Here is a 19,026-nt window from a genome sequence, read left to right as displayed (position 1 = left end):
CCTTCATTTGTTATAACGTAAATAGCGCTTAGTTATCATTTTTTTTACTTAATTTATTTCTAGCTCTCCCCAGCCCAACATAGGGTATCAGAGCATGTTACATCACACACACAATTTATACAGAGAATCCTAAACGTGTGTAAGTCAATGTAAAGGAAACTTCAAATAAGACAATGTGGATTAAGAGGTATCACATATCATCCATATTGGTAGGCATAAAATATTAAGAGTGCCTGGTCTGGATAACCACAAAGTCAGGATTTAATAATATAACAGTGGTTGAGGTTGTTTCTACTAATAGAAATGCGTTACTAACCAAAGGAACCCTATTTAGCAAATTTGTATGTAAAAAGATTGAGAAAAAAAACTGTAAGGTTCTAAACCTATGCCTTGCATTTGCAGGAACCTTATGGTCTGCAAGTAGCAAAAGAATCTCTGTGACTAGAGCAGTAACTCATTGGGCTATCTCTATAAAATAAAAATCTGAGATCTACATGTTTTACGTTGTGTTTTGAAACACGCACATTACCCATCTACTCTACTTTATGATGCATAAAAACCGTGACAAAACAAAACACAGATTGCTCCAGCAAGAGCATTATCCACCAGAGATATGTTTGCGTTATTATTACCCCCTGAAAATTACTGGGCACACAGATATCTCTGCAGCAGGTGCATTAATCTTATAAGTCATTTTTCACACCCTTCGGTCATCCCTCAGTCAAACAATCTGAATGAAAAGTATCCATCAGACACGAAACCTACAATCCGTAATGTTCTTCTACTTAACACACATTCTTTTCCAAAACATCTCGAGGATATTTCTGATCTAACTCTCACAATAAAGACAGACTTATTGTCATGACCCGAGACCTAGTTATGTGCGGTCGCTAACCCAGATATTGCCTCTGCTATCCTCCGGTTATCTATTGCAACCTCCAGACCACCCGAACAATTCAGGGGGAGGTATAGCAATCGTTCATCGCTTCTCTATTAGCTGTAGCATTGTTACAGGTCACACATTTCAGGCAGGAGAAATGATTTTTTTTTACTCAAAAGGGACCATTACAACTTGTTCTCTGGTGCCTTAATTTATTTACCATCCCTGGCCCAGAATCTATTTTACCAATACTCTCTTGGAGTCTTTGGCCCCTTACATATATCAAATATGCTAATTTTAGTATTTGGGGTGATCTAATTATGCATTTTGATGACCCTATCAATCTCTAGTCTACCATAGCTAAATAATCAGCAGGATCGCTAGGACTTAATCTTGCCTTCCTGGCCTTCCTCATATGCTTCAAACAAGGTCATTTGTTGGACCCATTTTTTCAAACATAGCAGAGCTACATCCTACACCCACTCCCTAATATGGACTGATAATGTTTTTGTTCCTTTCTACCGTCCTCTTATATGTTTAATTTCATGAAATTGTAGTCTTATCCACACCCCCAAGTTAGATTCCTCTTGGTACAAAATGAGAGAAGCCAAGCTCAAGGATATTCTTTACAAAACTCCCATTGAACTTACTAAGGATATAACCACAGCAGTCACTACTTTCAATAATTGGCTAACCTTTGCAATTGACGATATTGCCCCCCTGAAACATTGTCAAGGCCACCGCAGACAACCCTCGACTGCATGGTTTAAAGGACGAACTTCGGTTGGCCGAAAGACACTGTAAGAACCAGAATAGCTCTGACGTCTCAGCTATTCAGTGGAGACAAAAGCCCACAATAAGACACCTCTGAAGGACTAGCACTAACTAATTTGCATCACCAAGACTCGATTTTATAGTAATAAAATTAAATCATCGCCCAATTCGGCTGGAGATATTTTTCTCATTACAAAGAACTATTTGAAACTGGAAGCATGTAATAGTTCTATTTGTGCCTTGTCTGAGCTTTGTTTGAATTTACCTTCATTGTTTTCGAAAAACAATTAGAGCTTCAAAAACAATTTCCCCCTCTCTATCCTACAGAGCAGACTTTAGCCACATTAATGGAACTCAAACTTCTGAGCAATGCCCACTAATAGAAACATATATACTTATGCTCTCCATTTAAATCAGGCTAATCCAGTGACCCCTGCCCTCCACACATAAATGCCCTGGAAGCTGAGATCCTTTTACCACTCATTACGGACATGTGTATTATACGCATTTGTTAAGCTATGATCCCTGACCAATGGAAACAACCCCATAATGTACCTTTGTTAAAAAAAACTTCAGTGGATCCAAATGTTCTAAACAACTATTGACCCATCTCATTGATTCTATTTCTATTTAAGATCTTGGAAAAAGCTATCAACAAGCAAATCTCCACCTACTTGAAAACTAACAATATTCTTGGCCACTCACACTCTGGTTTCAGGCCATTGCATAAAACGGAAACTGCCTTAGTGGCAGCCACGGACAGTATCAGGTCTACACTGAACCTAGGACCCTCATACATGCTGATTAGTCTTTTTGAGATCGACATCTGCATCAGTGAATTGAAATGGCTTGGCTTATTTCTGTGCTGACATTCTCAATGGGTGCAGCTACTCCTTTCCTATCTAAAACTACTGTAGGGTACCTCAGGGCTCCTCCATCAGCGCACCCCCCATTTAATATCTACCTTCGACCTCTAGCCTTTCTGTTTCCCTCTTTTGGATTTGATGTGATAACATATGCAGACAATATGCAAATTATTGTGTCCTTCTCAGAAGATCAAAAGCAAACCAACTCCATTGTCAGGGCCCTTATGACTACAGTTGCCATATGGATGCAATCCAACTGGCTCAGGTTGGACGGTGATAAAACCGCAGTGCACCTCTTCGGTCATCCCAGCATTCAGTGGTCACCTGACTGGTGGCTTCTAGAGTTAGGCAGCACTCTCTGCCCAGCAAAGAATCTTGGTTTTTTGATAGACAACCAACGTAATTTCATGAATCAGATATTTAAAATGGCTGGTGCATCCTTCTCCTTAGGCAAAACACATTGTGGTTCACTTCCTTATCACTTCACAATTGGACTATAGCAATGCACTATATTTGGAACTATCAGACTATCTTCTCCACCGTGTCCAAGTGGTACAAAACACGGCTGCGCTTATGTTCCTGAAACTACCCCCACATCTTCAGTATGCAATCACCGTAACAATTTACTCTATTCCTCCCACCCCATAGAGAAACAAGCAGATTTGAAAGCCTTTTGTCTTAAGCCCGGAGCAAAAAGCAGCTCTGGACCTTTATATTTGAGAAACATCCTTAATCTCTATTGGCCTATTCACCACCTTAGAACCTCCTTTCAAACACTGCTTTAGATCTCCCTCATTCGCAAGGTATGTATGGGAGGGCTTTCGTTCTCCTATCTCACAGCGACTCTGTCGAACAAGCTTCTGATGGTTCTTAAGAACCTCTCAAATCATCTTCTGTACCGCAAAAAAATAAAGATCCGGCTGTTCTAGTTCTCTCATCTAGCAGCTGTAACCTCCATCCCCTTCAGTAAAAGGACACCCTTTTGGGGTAATCGCACACACTATATGTTAAAATACACTCTGCCTGTGACCAACCAAGTAAGCCAGACCAGAGCTCCTGTCACATGTGTCCCTGTTACTGGTTTCTTTGTGAAGAGTTCAAAAGAAATATTAAGTTGACTATCGCACTCTGCTTTTCATGACTCTGCCCCTCGTAACTCCACTCCATTTCTTCTGCCACTTGTCGATCCCCCCAATTTATGGAATTGCACCAAATTATTTTCCATTTCTAGTACTTCAAGCATCACAAAATCATGACCAAGTGGAAAGGCCACCAGGGCTGATTTTGGGTCCCCTACTTACGAAGTCCCTAGGCGTCAGTTCCTGGGGAAAGATACTCTATGGAAATAATGTTTGTGTATTTATGTTGACTGCTTGCGTCCCATTGGTTTCTAGCACAAGAATGCTTTCTTAACGTGTCATTTATGGCTGTATTTATTTCCTCTGTGTTGACCAGTTGCTCTGAATGCTGTCTTGTAGGCAATGTACACTCCGAGCTGCTGCACACGTACCAGAGTAAAACGGACATCCTCCTCTTGACAGTGCGATTGGCTGTGATCACTGCTGTAATACTCACCGTGCCAGTCTTGTTTTTTACTGTAAGTAAAAAATTTCTCAAGGTCTTTGATAGAATATCAGTAGCAGAACGGTGGTACTTCAAAGTGTGTGTGTTGCATGTAGCCAAAATATGGATTCAAGAGTTACCAGAGTGGGCGCTATCTCCCACATCATCTGCATGACTGTCATAGCACCCATCGTGGGGTCAGATGGCACAGTGTTGTCCTCAAGAATATAAAAAAGTGGGCTCAAAAAGAGAGTTTGAGACCAGATATTTAGAAAAACCATGACGGTTTATTAAAATATTGACTTATCAAAGTATTGAAGTACAATACAGAAATGTACAATATGTCAGGCTTAATGAATCAGTCAAAAGACAGAAATTAATTCCATGAAGGCTCACAGAAATTAAAAAGATGCAGCATTAAGCAAAATCTAAAAAAATAGAGTAAGTCCAAATTGTGCTGTAAATTGACAGAGAGACGGACCGCATTCTTAGTAGAGCCCCAAAACAAACAGGCTCCCCCCAGATTCAAGGGGTTTTGTAGCAAATTTCACCATGGAATGTAATAGGAAATGCACTGTCAGAATGGTGTCAGCAAATGTATCAACATTGCAACACATCAAAATGTAACCCTATAAAACATCATGTAATCCTAGCACTATGAATAATACTTTGCCCCTTCTGACCTGAAGTCATTGGAGGTGTCAGAACAAACTTGTTACATGAACAATGACAAGATTCATAAATGAATTCCATACCGGGTGCAGGCAGGAAGAGCCTTGAAAGCATCCGAAGGCTTCCTCTGGAGTTCTTCGAGAACAACATAGCATACAAAATAACCAGTGCACATTTTGCTGCCTGCGGTGTCAATGAGAAAATATAAAGACACACAAAACACCCTGAAACAAAAGCCATGTTATTCTAAAAGGATGTTGAGGCCTAGTTGAGGCCTAGTTAATTTGTCTTAAATGCAAATGACTCATTTTAATAAGCACATATACTAATCAAAAATAACTTCTACACCAGTTACCCCCCCCCCCCCCATGCCATCAAGAGGACTTTTATCCAGGTACAATTTTTTAACCAACAGAATCCAATGAGCTGGGACATTTGCTTGTTCTATGAGGGCAGGTGCCTGAAAGGTCACTGTATGCAAAGTGGCAGTGGCAGTGGCTGGACGCCAGGGCCGGCTAAAGGTGTAAAACAGAGTATGACGACATTAGGCTGTTTCACAATTGATCAATCCACGGGCTATGCTTTTTTTGATTACAAGAAGGGAGACATGTGACACTTAACAGTTTACTGACTTAACGCAAGCCGATGCTCAGACAAATGGGAGTTAAAAGCAGGCACCTGAGGGGTGAGCATAGGAAGCAGAAATCATCACTTTCCGCCTAAGTACAAAATGAATACTTCACTTATTTCAGTGATTTTTGCAGTGGCAGGGGTATTACACAGACATTTAGGGTCTGTATGCAAATTTCAGGGGTATTGAGTTAACCAACCGGGGCTGTATCATGATTGGCTCTGCTACCTCAGCGCAGCGGTGAGCGCCTGTTTTTTTGCGCCTGCAGTTGCAAAGCAAATAATTTAATTCTGCATTAGGGCTTGATTTTCAGACAGTACAACTCAGAAACAGTGAGCAAGGCTAGCCTTTGTTCTGTTTCTATTAGTTTGTCAGTTTCAAAGCAGCATCAACAATACATAAAAATGAAGCCCTTTGTGAGAGGTCATAACTTAATGGAATTAGCCAAACAAATATAATTCAGTTATGTAATAGCATAAGTGTACTCAATTTGCAAGTCAAGGGAGAGTCTAATATAAATCAGAGAACAGTTCAACATAAAGACTGCTCAATAAGAAAGGCAGGGAAATCTATTTATAAAGTTAGATAATAGACTGACATGGAGTTTGCTCATTTGCAAAGGAAAGTCTTTAAGGATAAATCAAATAAGAAAACTGTTGCGGAGTCCTGGTGAGCAAAAGTCTGAATACTTCCCAGAAAGAGCATATTTGTATAGTTTCAGGGAAGTGAAAAACAATACACTCGACATGGTGTGAGTGGTATCATAGGGCTGTGCTAACAAAGATACAAACCCTTAGGACTGCAGAAATTGTGCGACATAAAATAAGTTACTTTATGAAATGCCTAAATCATGAATACAAATTAATTCCCTTTACCTTATAGGTAAGTTGCATTGCACCACCAAGGCAAACTAAACAAAAAGCCCTTTTAACATAAATGAAAATACAGTTGCGGTTCGGGCTGCAACAGCCTTGAATATTGCACCATAACTCCTCAAGCAAACAAATACATACAGTTTAAGAAAATAACAATATGAAATGAATGCCATTTCAGTTATTTTATGAAAAGCAAAAACATTAAAGAGAAAAGCTATGCATGTAGAGAACTTATTCATGCAGTTCTAAAATCTACATTTTCTTAGCAACTTTAAAATGGATGTCAGGCAAACAGGCAAAGGCTCGGTAAATACAAGTTGCGGCCCAGCTATACTAACCTAAATACATGTAAATAAACACCATTTGCAGAGCAATGAAATCCTTAGGGAACACATTTATCGTACCTTGTTAATGGAAATTCATGTGTGCCTTGTCTTCTACCTCCCTCTGTACAAAGTGAAAACTCCCATTCGAAAGAAGAGGGAACTTCGTTTTTTTCTTTTTTAATTACATTTTCTAGCCCATAAATGTGTCAGCAGAGGCTCCAGTAAGATAATAAAAATGTGAAAATATATACACAGAGTGTCCCGTCGCCTATGCCCTGGATGCCTCGTGGAGGAAGAAACAATAGTCCATGTTATGCTCTTCTGTGTGGCATATAAACAGATTAGGCTGAAATGGATCATCCAGCTCTGTAGAAATCTGGGCATCAGGAACTATTGTGAATTTTTTAGAATCTTAAAATCCGACACTGACCCGGTCCATGTGGTTGCAATCTCGAAATTCTTATTTTCCATGTATGTCAACACGTAGGAACCTGCTAAAACTAGATCAGCCCACAAGTAACCTTGACCCTTCTCCCTCTTTGCACTTGCCACTTTAATTAATCTTCCGCTTTCAGTGATTTTCATGGTCTCATGGTTTTTATCCATTGCATTGGTATTTTATTCAAATATGTTTATATTTTAATCTATTTTAAGATTCTATATTTATCATGAATTTGATATGATGTATGTTTTTTAATGTGCTTTTTTGACTGTAATAGCCGCAATAAAGCTTCCATGAATGAATGAAAATATATCCTGTGCAACTGCTTCATTCCTTGGGTAATCTGCTTCTTTTTGGATAAATAGGTGTGTTTGAACTAACCAGCTTAATTTTCCTACCAGAATAATCCATTTACCATTCACTAATTTAACTTGCATTTCCTTTTTATATAAAGTGTTTTAATTAAATTTTGGTTAAAAGCCCCCAAAAATGGTTACCAGGTACTTTCTCCTAACCAATAACTTGAAAATCATTATCTAGGCAGGCATAGACAGGAACTCGGAATTTTGTGCACAATCTCGTGAAGAAGAACGATGTGCACTCAACACTGGGCGCTGACACAAGGCGTTCGTGTGTGCAGCGGATGGGCTTGGTTCTAGCTATTGTGCCTGAAGTGACATCGGAAACATGCATAGTGATGGGGAACATTTGTTTCTTTGTACCCTCCAGGTGCGGTCTTCATTGTTCGAGCTGGCCAGGAAATCAAAGCCAAACATATGCCAACATGTCACTGTGACATTAATCCTCTTAGCAGTTATAAACCTCTTGGTCATTTTCATCCCCTCCATGAAGGACATCTTTGGTGTCATCGGTAAGGAACGCGCTATGTGAGTGAGTAAGAGGAGCTGAAGAGCTGCATGTATATTCCCTTTGTTTCTAAAACTTCTCCATCTATCTGTTTCTCAGGTGTGACGTCTGCAAACATGCTGATCTTTATCCTGCCAGCATCTCTTTACTTAAAAATCACGCAAGGGGACGAGGACGAGTACAAGCAGAGGCTGTGGGTAGGTTCATCAGAACACGTTTTCAACTCTTATTTGGTAGGAAGTTCTCATTGCATGATCATATCACATGCTACAACACCCAGTTTGAGAGCAAGTCTAGCTGGCAATTTTTCCCTGCAAGCTAGATAGTTTACGGGCATGGCGGGGTGGCAAGGCTACTAAATGTACATCATCCTGCAGACCCAGAGCTCAATGGGTTAAATCTGGGCAGTGAGAGAAAGTCTCACCACACAATTGAGCCTTAAACACCTTATAAACGGTCATCCACCCACCCACGCGTGGCCATTTTCAGGTGATTATATTTTTCAGCCTCAATGTAAGTCTGTTTATGGTGACTCCCAGTTTTAGTCACCCAAGACAACCACTGAAGACATAGCCACTGCATTGACACTGAAGGCATAAGTAGGTAAATGTGATCTTGGCTTTGGGCCGGCCTTTGAACTGAAATGAGAGAAGTACCTCCGGTTTAGGTTACGAATGATCTCTGACTGAAAGTAAGCTGCTTACATTTGATTTAGGCTCCAGCCCGACCTTAGACCCTGGGCGCAATTCTTGATTGAATTTGAAGTGTACCAGTGACCCAATAGTTTGTTTTTTCCTAATCTTTTTTTAGAATGCGACATTTTTTACAATGCACGGTATTCTATGCTCGTACTGTGCCCCTACACTAAACTTGAGTCTGGAGAATCCCCCTTACTATTAATACACTACGTTCTCCAGCTGATTTCCGATAATATTTTTTTGGGATTTGAGGGCCTACAATAGAATATATGCTCAAAATAGCTGAAGAGAACTTGCCTGTGCAAAAACCTAAAAATTGAATTGATTTCAAGCCGAAAATTGTTTGTTCGTAGCTGTTAAAATGTTTTATTTGACCTATATTTTTCGAGCATTAGAGTAGAGCCTCACACTGTTATAACTTTTGTATGCTGCATACAGCTAGAACCAGAGCGACTACTTATAGCATCATTTTTTTTTAAATTTCAAATAATCTATGCATTATGTTTTGTTGCAGGCGTTCGCCTTCTTGGCGTTGGGGGCGCTGTTTTCCTTAGTCAGCATTCCGCTCGTCATCTATGATTGGGTGAACACTGGGGACAAAGAAGGCCAATGATGTCCGCTGGAAACGGAACAGAACACATTCCCTTTGGCTGCTCACCAAAATCTCCATTACCCTTTTCAAATATCCGTCCTGCCCTCTACAAGTCTACAGCAAAAAGAACTAAATAAATTGAATAGAGATTGTCTCTTCGGGGAAAAAGCAGGCCCAGTTTACTAACAGGTGTTTCAATGCTCATGTATCAGAGAAGTGTCCCCACAGAGTGTGGCGCAAAGGATCCGTGGTAGCTTCCTGAGCGGTGTTGCCCCTGAGCCACTAGAGTCTCAGGATTCATGTATCGAAAGGGAGGTGTTGCATTATATGCGATGCCTTCAGTAAGACACTTCGTTAGCTGCTCTGTAGAAAGTCTCTGCCTCCTGGTGTTCTCACTGACAAGATCTGATGGTGCTGCATGTGTGTTCACGCCCCAGGTCATCGGAGATCATGGTGGAGGTAGACCTCTTAGTGTTAAGTAATGTTACTTCACTACCAGAACACCTTTTGTCTACAAGAGAGGGATTCTTGCACGCACAGCTGCTGATAGGCAAGGAGGGATCTGATTAGGACTGACAATAGTGCAGACATTCAGCTGGACTTGCTGGTAATAAACCATTGGCTATTTTTGGCTTTTGGAGGTTAAAGTTATACCCACGAATGGCATGGCCTGTGGGGATGATTTGTCATTTATTTTTAACAGATTATTGGGCTCTAGTCTAACATGGAATTTCTCCATAAGCCAATGTCCAATAGTCGTAACACGTGTGACCACGCCAGAACTCACTATTTCAAGAAACAGTACCCAAACATCTTTTAAGTATTTCACTCATCTAGCCTCTGTTTAAAGAGTCACTCATGTGTTTTTATCTGTATTCTACAAACAAAATATATTTGCTATGACCCCCTGTTGCTATTTACCGTACTGAGATAAAAGTTATTAATATACATATTACCAGGCCAAGACCTTAGAATTGGGATACACGAAGCCAATGAACAAGTTAATTTGTGTAGCAAAGGTTGCAAAGTGCTGTAGAGCCATGCACGCCACTTGTTACATTACAGAGCACCCTTTTCCAGACATACCCTACAGCCGGATGTGTCTTCCATGGTAACATATCAGTATCTTGGAGTCAGGCTGCTTTTAAATGTTCTCAATTAAGACAGTGAAGGAAACTGAAGCACAAGCGATGAGGTGGGGAGTGTGGTCAAGTGGGAAACCAGAATAGGATCCACATGATCCACGATCAACGAACTACCCACTAGACTCATTGATCTTGGTTCATGATACCTTAAACATGTTTAATATGAGATTTGGCAGAACAGGAGGCTTAGCTGTCAAATTATGCCATGCCACTTCTGAAACTTTTAGCCAGTCTTGCTGTTCAAGCAGCAGGACATTTTGTGCTGGAGTTTTTGGGCCCATACTTAAATAATAGAAATCAGAAAAGTCTCAGAATGCAAAGTATTTTTACTGAAGGTCAGGGGCTGACTGAAGCTTTTGGCCATTTGGCAGCTGTAAAGGAGGATTATTTTGAGATTACAAAAACATCGTTTTTTGTTTTTTTTAAACAAAAACATATTGTAATTTCTTTTGATTGCATTTATTGTTCTGATTTAATTAAAAAATACATTCAGTTCAAGTATTTTACCTTAAAATCGCATCCTGGGAACACCATTTAATATGGTGTTAGAGTAGTGCAACGTTTGAATGTTTCTTGAGATGTATCCTCTAAATCCCTATATAACATTTAGTGGTGCCACAGAGAGCACAGTGTGCACTGTAGTCTTTCTGAAATTAAAAAAAACTTAGCACATCAGGTGACTAAGCTGATGGATTGTAACCCCTCAAAAAGAGAGCTCCCAGGCCAGGCATAGAATAGCAGACGGCTCCCTCCTCCCACCCCATAAATAATTCAAACCTCCCTGAAACAAGATGGGCCCAGTTTTTATTCAAGTATTTTGATCAATCTTCAGACGAAACACAACTATTAAGAATATGCCAGTTAGCATGATTCCAATGATGAATCCACTTCTAGATGAGCATGCGGTCAGTTGCGCAGAAGACCAAATATGCAAATCCATCCAGAAGTGCAGACGCGGTAGAGCCCCTGGACCAAACGGTATGCTGCAGGCATTGTATAAAAGCAGCCCTACTTTCTCTACAAATAGACTGACTGCGGTTTTTAACTGCGTTGTGCAGCTAGAAACTATCCACGATTCATGGAAGGGCTCAATTATCAACCCAATCTTCAAAGTGGGGGGGCCGTCAACAACCAGAAGATTATTGCCTTATTACCCTCCTAGATACTGACGCAAAGCACTTAGCAGGGCTTCTATTAGCAGAGCTATCCCCTTTGCTTAAAGACAAAACATCATCCCACCAAACCAAACCAGCTTCACACAAGGAGGAGGAACAACAACTAATATTCTGGCAGGTTTTATAATAATGGACAAATGAATCAATCAAGCGAGTTACCTCTGTTTCGTGGACTTCAAGGCTGCATTTGGCCGTGTGCAACATAACCTCCTTTAGCAGAAAGTGTCAGTTTGGAGCATACCCCTGGGTCTTTTAAAGGCAATACAGATGCTTTACAAAGGCACCTGGAGAAGAGTGAGAATTGAGGAAAATATATACCTCTCAGGGTCTATAAACAGGTTGCGTGTTGGTGCCATACTTGTTCAATCTATTTCTGCCAGACCCGTCCCTGGCCCTTAATGAGGTAAATGTCCACGCCTCAAGGCTAGGGGACTTTCACATTTCTAATCTTCTGTATGCGGATGATGTGATTCTTCTCAGTGAAATGAAAGTGGGCCAACAATGCCTCATTAACAAATTATCTAAAAACTCAGCAAGTAACTGCATGACAATAAACCAAAAGAAAACTAACATCATGGTTGTGAGTAGCAGGATACAGAACAAGTACCCACGGTATTCACAAGGCCATCAGCTGAAATTGGTGGAAACCTACAGATACTTTGGGGCAGATTTATGACGTCTGGCGCATCTCTGCTGATTAAGAAGAGTTGCGACGCATCTGCCCACCCGTGCGCCACCATTGACGCGCCGCATTTACAGTGCGGCGCACCGTGGCACTCGGATGGGCAGATGCGTGACGCATCTCCTGTGGGAAAGGCGGCGCATTGCTGGAGTTGCGTCGCAAGCGCGACGCAGCTCCAGCAAGGCTCGGGGGTGCCCTATCCCTTACATGCTGCATCAAGCCTTACGCCTGCTTCAAGCAGGCGCTGGGTTTTGACGCAGCATGGCCTTAAAAGTGACTGAGTGAAATCTTGTAGATTTCACTCAGCCACTTTTCTGAGGCGTTCCTGCGCCGGAACGCCCCCCCCCCCCCCCCGCTCCAAAACGCCTACATGTGGCGCAGGGCTTTACAACGTGACGCATCTGCCAGATGCCTCACGTTGTAAATACCCCGCAGCATGGCGCAGGATTTGGGCCGCCGCTGCGTCACAAAAGTGACACAACGGCTGCGTAAATGAGGCGCAAGGGGCTCATAAATCTGCCCCTAAAATTCTTATCCCATGATAAAGAATCCTTTCATCACCATAGACAGGAGCTGCAACGGAGGGGTAGGGATCTAACCCTGCCAGATCAAACATTACAGAGACCCTTGGATGGCCGAAGCTTTATACCTGTTTAAAGGTAGCAGCAGCAAAACTGCATAAGCCTGTCTAATAGAAGTGAAGCTCTAAGAGGCAGAAGCGCAATGACCCTGAATTCAATCATCACACAAGCTTACAGACTCCTCTTTCCTCCTTCTCCTGACACCTCTCCGGCTCAGATCAGACTCGAGTTTGGTCTGGTAAATCAACAAGTTGCTAGAAAGGGGGAATATATCAGCACATGGAAGAGAATTCAATACTCTGTAGGCAGCCCATTGAACAAAGCCCTCTGGTACGAAAGTCAAAAAAAGCCAAAACGCTCCTGCTCGTCTTTACCTAGACTCTGCTATTGCTCACTCCAATCAAAAGCATGAGTGCGCTGTAACATTATGGGACTGGAATATTCACCTGGGGATGAATGGGTGCCTGGTTTTAAAAAGTGGAATACAAGCATTCATGTTCTGAAGAACACAATGTTAAATAATGTGTGTATATAACAAGAGAAGATTCAATTACATTGCTAATTTAGACACAGCTTATCACAGAGAGTTATTAGTGTTTTAGGAACTATATGGCTGGGGTAGAAAGGGATTACACAGTAAATATACCAGTAAATGGTTCAAAAGTTGGAAATACTATACTCTCAAAGTAATTTATTAATGTTAGACACACATAACATTACCTAGAGCAATAGCAAAAAAGCCAGATTCAAAAGGTACAATAGACCTCATGTTTAAATGAAGGAATGCAGCCATCTTGTTCCTGGTTGGTCAACAAACAGATCAGTCTGATGCATAACTTAGTAAGACAAGCAGAGAGTAGGGTAACAGAGGAGGACAGACTGGTGCTCAAGTCTGCAGAAACAGCACATGACGGACAAGATTCCAAATATCACCGGCACTAAATGTACAAATACTGAAAGTAGACAAGGAAAGGCAACACTCTGTGCCATCAGTCTAATGGCCACAATGTGCAGAATGTGTTCTTTTATGTAAACCCAGGTGGTACTATTTCAAAAGCATCATGCTAACTGTGACTGATTGGAGACCCGCGTGCACCATATTATTATACATGTGCAATCTCCAGAACTGTGGAAAGTACGGAAATGAGGGCTTTGGGGCAAACTCTGTTAGTATGCTGTGCCTGCTTGGGATTGCTTACCCAAAAACCCAGTGATTTCAAATAGTTGATCAAAGATTAACGGTGTATGAAAATCGTTGAATATGCTGTGACTGTGTAGATGGTATATATCAATGCATTTTAATTTATTCAAATGTATTTATTTGAAACCAACGAAGCACATTTTTTCTGTTTGTAACATTGAACGTTAAAGAAAATCTATTTATAGTTCATTCTCAATTTGTTTTGAGGTAGGTGGGAAAAATCAAGGCTGGTGCCGTTTCCACTGGCCCACGTGTGACAGTTGTACTTTTAATGTTTTGATTGTTTCGAATTGTGAACAGAGAGATCAAAGTGCACAGTATCTGTTGCTATTTTGTATTGTTTTTATGGAAAGCTTTACTTTTCTTGGTGCAGTATTGTTACTCTTCACCATGCACAAAAGCTGCAGACTTGTATTCGTACCATAGCAGGACTCTTGCTTGCAGCAGCACACGCCTGTTCTGCTAGGCCACCCCTAACACCCCTCTGTACTTGTGAACTTTGTTTGAGATATTTCCCCTCTCACCATTAATATCCTTCAAATAACTCACATATTATTTGACAGAAAGAACATAATGCTCCCTGGTTTCGCAACATAGATTGCAAGTTGGGTTATAGCACAAATAAGTACTCCATCTACTTATGATTTTCTCTTTGCCTTCTGGGGCTTGTAGTGTTTGTGTTGCCCTTCTAGAACAACACGCAGCAAACTACAAAAGAGGATAGATATGCAAGATATCCTAGATGAGAGGATGTTCTATGAAAGGGAGTCTCTGGCCTATTCAGAAGAGCCTTTTTTTAAATATGAAAAAGAAAACAAAAAACATTGTCAAGTAAGATACAACCTGGTTATTAAGAGATTGATTGGGAATGAGTTAGAGGCTGTTCTATTCTACCCAGGTAGAATTTCCAGGTGGCCATCCGCTGGAACAGCTTGCAGCAAATCGAATATCCAATGGGAAAAAAGGACATTTTTACTGGTCCAGTAAAACTAGTAACTAAAAAAATAGTTATAATTAGACACCAGAAACCAATTTACACATGCAAATGGAATCAACTGGAATTTCCTCCACTGTGGTTTATTAGATATCCAAAACAAGTATCCCAGCCACTGAATGCAGTACAAACCATTCATAATTGGAATTAACACCAGAGTTCTAATTGTTGGATCAACTCTTATGGCTACATTTACATTTTTTAATAAACTTTTCCTAATAAATTGTTTTGCATATAGTACCACTACATCACTGATCCAGGTAAAGTACTTTAAGTGTGTAATAATATACCTTAAACGTTTAACTTAACATTTATGTATGCAATGTATGGATTTCTAAAAAACAAAAGTATGGAAAATTCTCGCAAGCTTACAAGCAAAATTCTGAAAGTTGCTCTGCTGCCATCAAGGTCTTCTTTTGTTAATAATTGTAAGCCACTCTGCTATTTTGTAATCTCATCTGGAAACTGAAACAACATTTTCTCAAAAGAAAATGTCTCTGTGTATACTTTTCAGGAAATGCCAGTTTCTTTTTCAGCCATCTGTACATTAGATGGAAATACCGTTAATGTATCCTAAGATTTCTGCCTATATGGTGGAGAGGATCCCTAAAAGCCTTGATTGCGGCATTTTACTTTTGCCAGTGCTCATAAAAAGGAGGTAGTGCACTCCATTAAACGTGAAGGAAAACCAGGTTCCAGGCTCCTGACAATATTAGGGAGAGTGAGTAAGAAAAGCATGTGCAGTCATGAAGGTTTATCTCTAGTGACTTAAGTAATTATTCTTTATTGATTTCTGTCCCGTGTATGGTTTTCCACTACAAAAACTGTTCTTACTTGCTACGATTTAATCCAACACCCAAACTTCGAGCTGTCAATAGACCTTGGCTAAACTGGTGTTAGATTCAATCTCAGTAGATACAACTAAGGATCTTCAGCACATCTCCACCACGTGGATAAATAGCCTCATTTTTAACTCACTTTTGATTGTTTCAGAAGTCGAGAGTTCTTCTGTTTCAACCTCAAACAGATGGCTACTTCGAAAAACTAGCAATGGTACAGACAATCAGTCTTTCATTCATAATTGTCTTTGCCAATTTATTTTTTAATATTTGTGTCCAGTATCATATATCTTCACACTACATCAAAAGACAAAAATTGGAACTGGCAACAAATAGCAGAGGACTACAACTCCCTAACCATTCCATCACTCAGTTATAAACTCCATATTGAAACATCTATATTGTTTCTAATTTTCCCCTTATTTCCCCTTCATGAAAGCTTTTCTGTAAATTTCTGGCATTTTCTTACAATTTGATTTTTTTATACTAGTGCTGCATCGTCCTACCCAGAAGCAATCCTGCCCAACTCTTACTTCCTGTTCTTAAATCTACTTACAGTCATGTGAGCATCGGCTTCCACACCGAACAATGTTTCAAGGAACTGTCTTCCCTTCAATTGTCTTGGGTCTTTGAGTACAATTTAGAACTGTAAATAACAAATACCTTGAATATTTGGGTAAATACGTGTTTGTTACAGCATGAACATGAAACAATATTGGGATTTTTGCCAAGGTACAAATATTGGGAGCAAAAATGTTTGGATAGTTGAAGTAGAGGTACTCTATAAATAGAAAGCAGAGACCAGTACAAAAATATCTTGGCTGTTTATAATGGACATCTTTTTGGCTCTTGCTGTTATATCCTTCACTTCAAACTATATATGTTTACATTCCTAGATGGGACATCACTGTATTCATAATGCTGGTTTTGTCCCATTGTTGTAGGTCTCGAGATAGGTCTTCCCCTAAATTATTTCTTTTCACAATTGTGGTCTAGAGAACCATGCAGATTGCTTGAGGCAAAGTTCTTATAGCTGTACAACAAATGAAGTGGGATGTTTTGTGACCCTGCCCATGTATTTCTGTGTACTCAGTCCAATGCTGCAAACAACTTGCAGAAAACGTTACCAATTTTGTAATAATGCAAAATCACTTGTGCTTGATGGGGTTGTTTTTATCCATAAAATGCTATAGAAAATTACACAAACTATCAAAATAAGTACGGTAAACTAGAAGATAATGAGGCATATATGGAAAGGAACATAATTGTACTCAGTATAATATATGTAGTGTCACTTAGCTTTTTATATTCTGATATGAAATCTATGCAGCTGTCATGCATTGTGTGAAATATGTTTTGTGTAAATATATTGTAAATATATAGCTGGCTGTATATTTTTGCAGTTGTTTTCCCTGATAAAAAAGATTAAGTGGTAGTAATGCATATGTATGTACACGTTCATAACATATATATTTGTATCTCTGTGTTGGAAAGCATCTACAAATATAAACAATGTAGTTGTAAAATATGTAAGTCCGCTCTAAAATATTGGGTTACTCCCCTTCCCGTCTAAAACTGTAATAATTTAGGTCACATTGTAATGCCTTGAAATTATTCAAGAACTGTGTAGTTTTAGCGTAGATGTTATCAGCTTTCTATAATAATTTATGTAGAAGATATTTTTACATCTGTGGCAAAATTTGGAAGTATCTCCACAGTGGATACATGAAACTGTAGACATGTGCATAGAAATGGACCAAGAATATTCATGCAATATTCTGGCTTTATAAACACAAGTACAATATAATTGCACAGTATTTCTGTACATTTCAGGTTGTCAAACGGGTCTGAAAAAGCTTATGTGTTTACCTTTTCAAATGTTCTTTCTTGGCTGAAGAAAACATGGTTGTATAATATACCGACAAAATGAGCACAAATTTACAGGGGTAGATATGATAAAGTGCTTTAATGAGCATTAACTGTACATTACAATGTTTACATGCGTTGTTTGTTTTGTTTTTCACTGTTACCTTCAACAAAACCTTATGTCTGAAATTTATGTTTTCCCCAAAAACTTGAAGTTAAAGTTGTTCACTTAAACCTGTTTTGTAAAGTCTTACTGTATTTTAGAGCTCACCTGTTTTAATCCAAATTCTGGTTTTATTGATGTATACTCGTTCGACCACTTGTGTTTTTCATTAGTATCATTGTGAATAATAAGTTTGCTTCTGTCAAATTCCAGAATACTTTCCGCTCTTCTTAATAAAATAACTGATATATACTTTTTTGTTTGGCAAAATAGAAAGTCGTTTATCCTTTATGCTACATTATGCCATGCATTTTTTTTTATAACAATACAATTCATTAATCCTCTCACAAATGATATAGTGTAATGTTTATTTACATTTACGTATTGTATTCTTTTTCAACCTTTATTTTTATTACCAAGCAAAGCAGCAAAGCCATTTTTGTGATATTTCATCCAATCAGAAAGAGAAATGAGAACTACCACTACACATTTATAGCCGTTAAAGGTCAAATGTATATTAGAATTGTCAAACAGAAGTGCCTGATTGCAAATGCCTGTTACATTGCGAACCATGTGCAAACACCTGTTTAAGCAGGGATTGCTATTATAAGTGGGAGGATATTTATTGCAGCTGGTCCTCAATAAACCTGTGGATTTTGGTGCATCAGCACCAAAATCTGTATATTATTCCCCCAAAAGTGAGAAGGGGAGGTAATTATAGCACTCTATAAATACCAAACACCTCAGGATTGGATTTTATCAAGTGTGGTAATTATCACTACCAACATGGACCACACATAATCAGGCCTCAAGAATTGAGAAGGATAGTTGCATTCTATATACTGCCAAAAAGTTATAATTAATCTACATTTCCAGGAGTCCATTCTTTCAACCCTCATTGTATAGTCCTTACTCACGGGTTTGTCTTTAAACCTTATTCCAGGATGATGGACTCCTCGTTGCAATGGTTCAGGTCCTTCAAGCATAACACACAGCTTGGAATCCTTCAGGACAATCTTGTAACACAAATGGCCAAAATGCAATGAGGTGTGACTGAATGTTCAACACTTTTGGTGGAATCTTTGATTGTGCACATGCACTCTAAGGTTAAGGTATAAAAGTTCTTAAAAGACAGCTTCAATATCTTTGTTAGTCATCTGTAGCTGGAACTTTAAGGCGATAATACTAACCAGC

The 19,026-nt window shown here is 39.6% G+C and overlaps 1 protein-coding gene and 1 long non-coding RNA gene across 3 annotated transcripts in view; one reads left to right on the top strand and one right to left on the bottom strand.

The window, feature by feature from the left end:
* Positions 1-18,084, top strand: part of SLC38A1 (solute carrier family 38 member 1) — a 408,924-nt gene extending 390,840 nt beyond the window's left edge. The window contains exons 13-16 of the mRNA XM_085653365.1: positions 3,999-4,117; positions 7,759-7,900; positions 7,996-8,093; positions 9,109-18,084. Of these exons, the coding sequence (XP_085509491.1) occupies positions 3,999-4,117; positions 7,759-7,900; positions 7,996-8,093; positions 9,109-9,207 (458 nt within the window). The 3' untranslated portion in view covers positions 9,208-18,084. The remainder of the gene's footprint in view (positions 1-3,998; positions 4,118-7,758; positions 7,901-7,995; positions 8,094-9,108) is intronic.
* The window catches only part of LOC146855532 (uncharacterized), a 552,836-nt gene that overhangs the window by 291,072 nt on the left and 242,738 nt on the right, over positions 1-19,026 (bottom strand). The gene's annotated exons all lie outside the window — the stretch shown is intronic.

Source organism: Triturus cristatus, chromosome 4_1 (genome assembly GCF_964204655.1).
Source record: "Triturus cristatus chromosome 4_1, aTriCri1.1, whole genome shotgun sequence".
NCBI lineage: Eukaryota > Metazoa > Chordata > Amphibia > Caudata > Salamandridae > Triturus > Triturus cristatus.
This window is presented reverse-complemented; position numbering and strand designations above follow the sequence as displayed.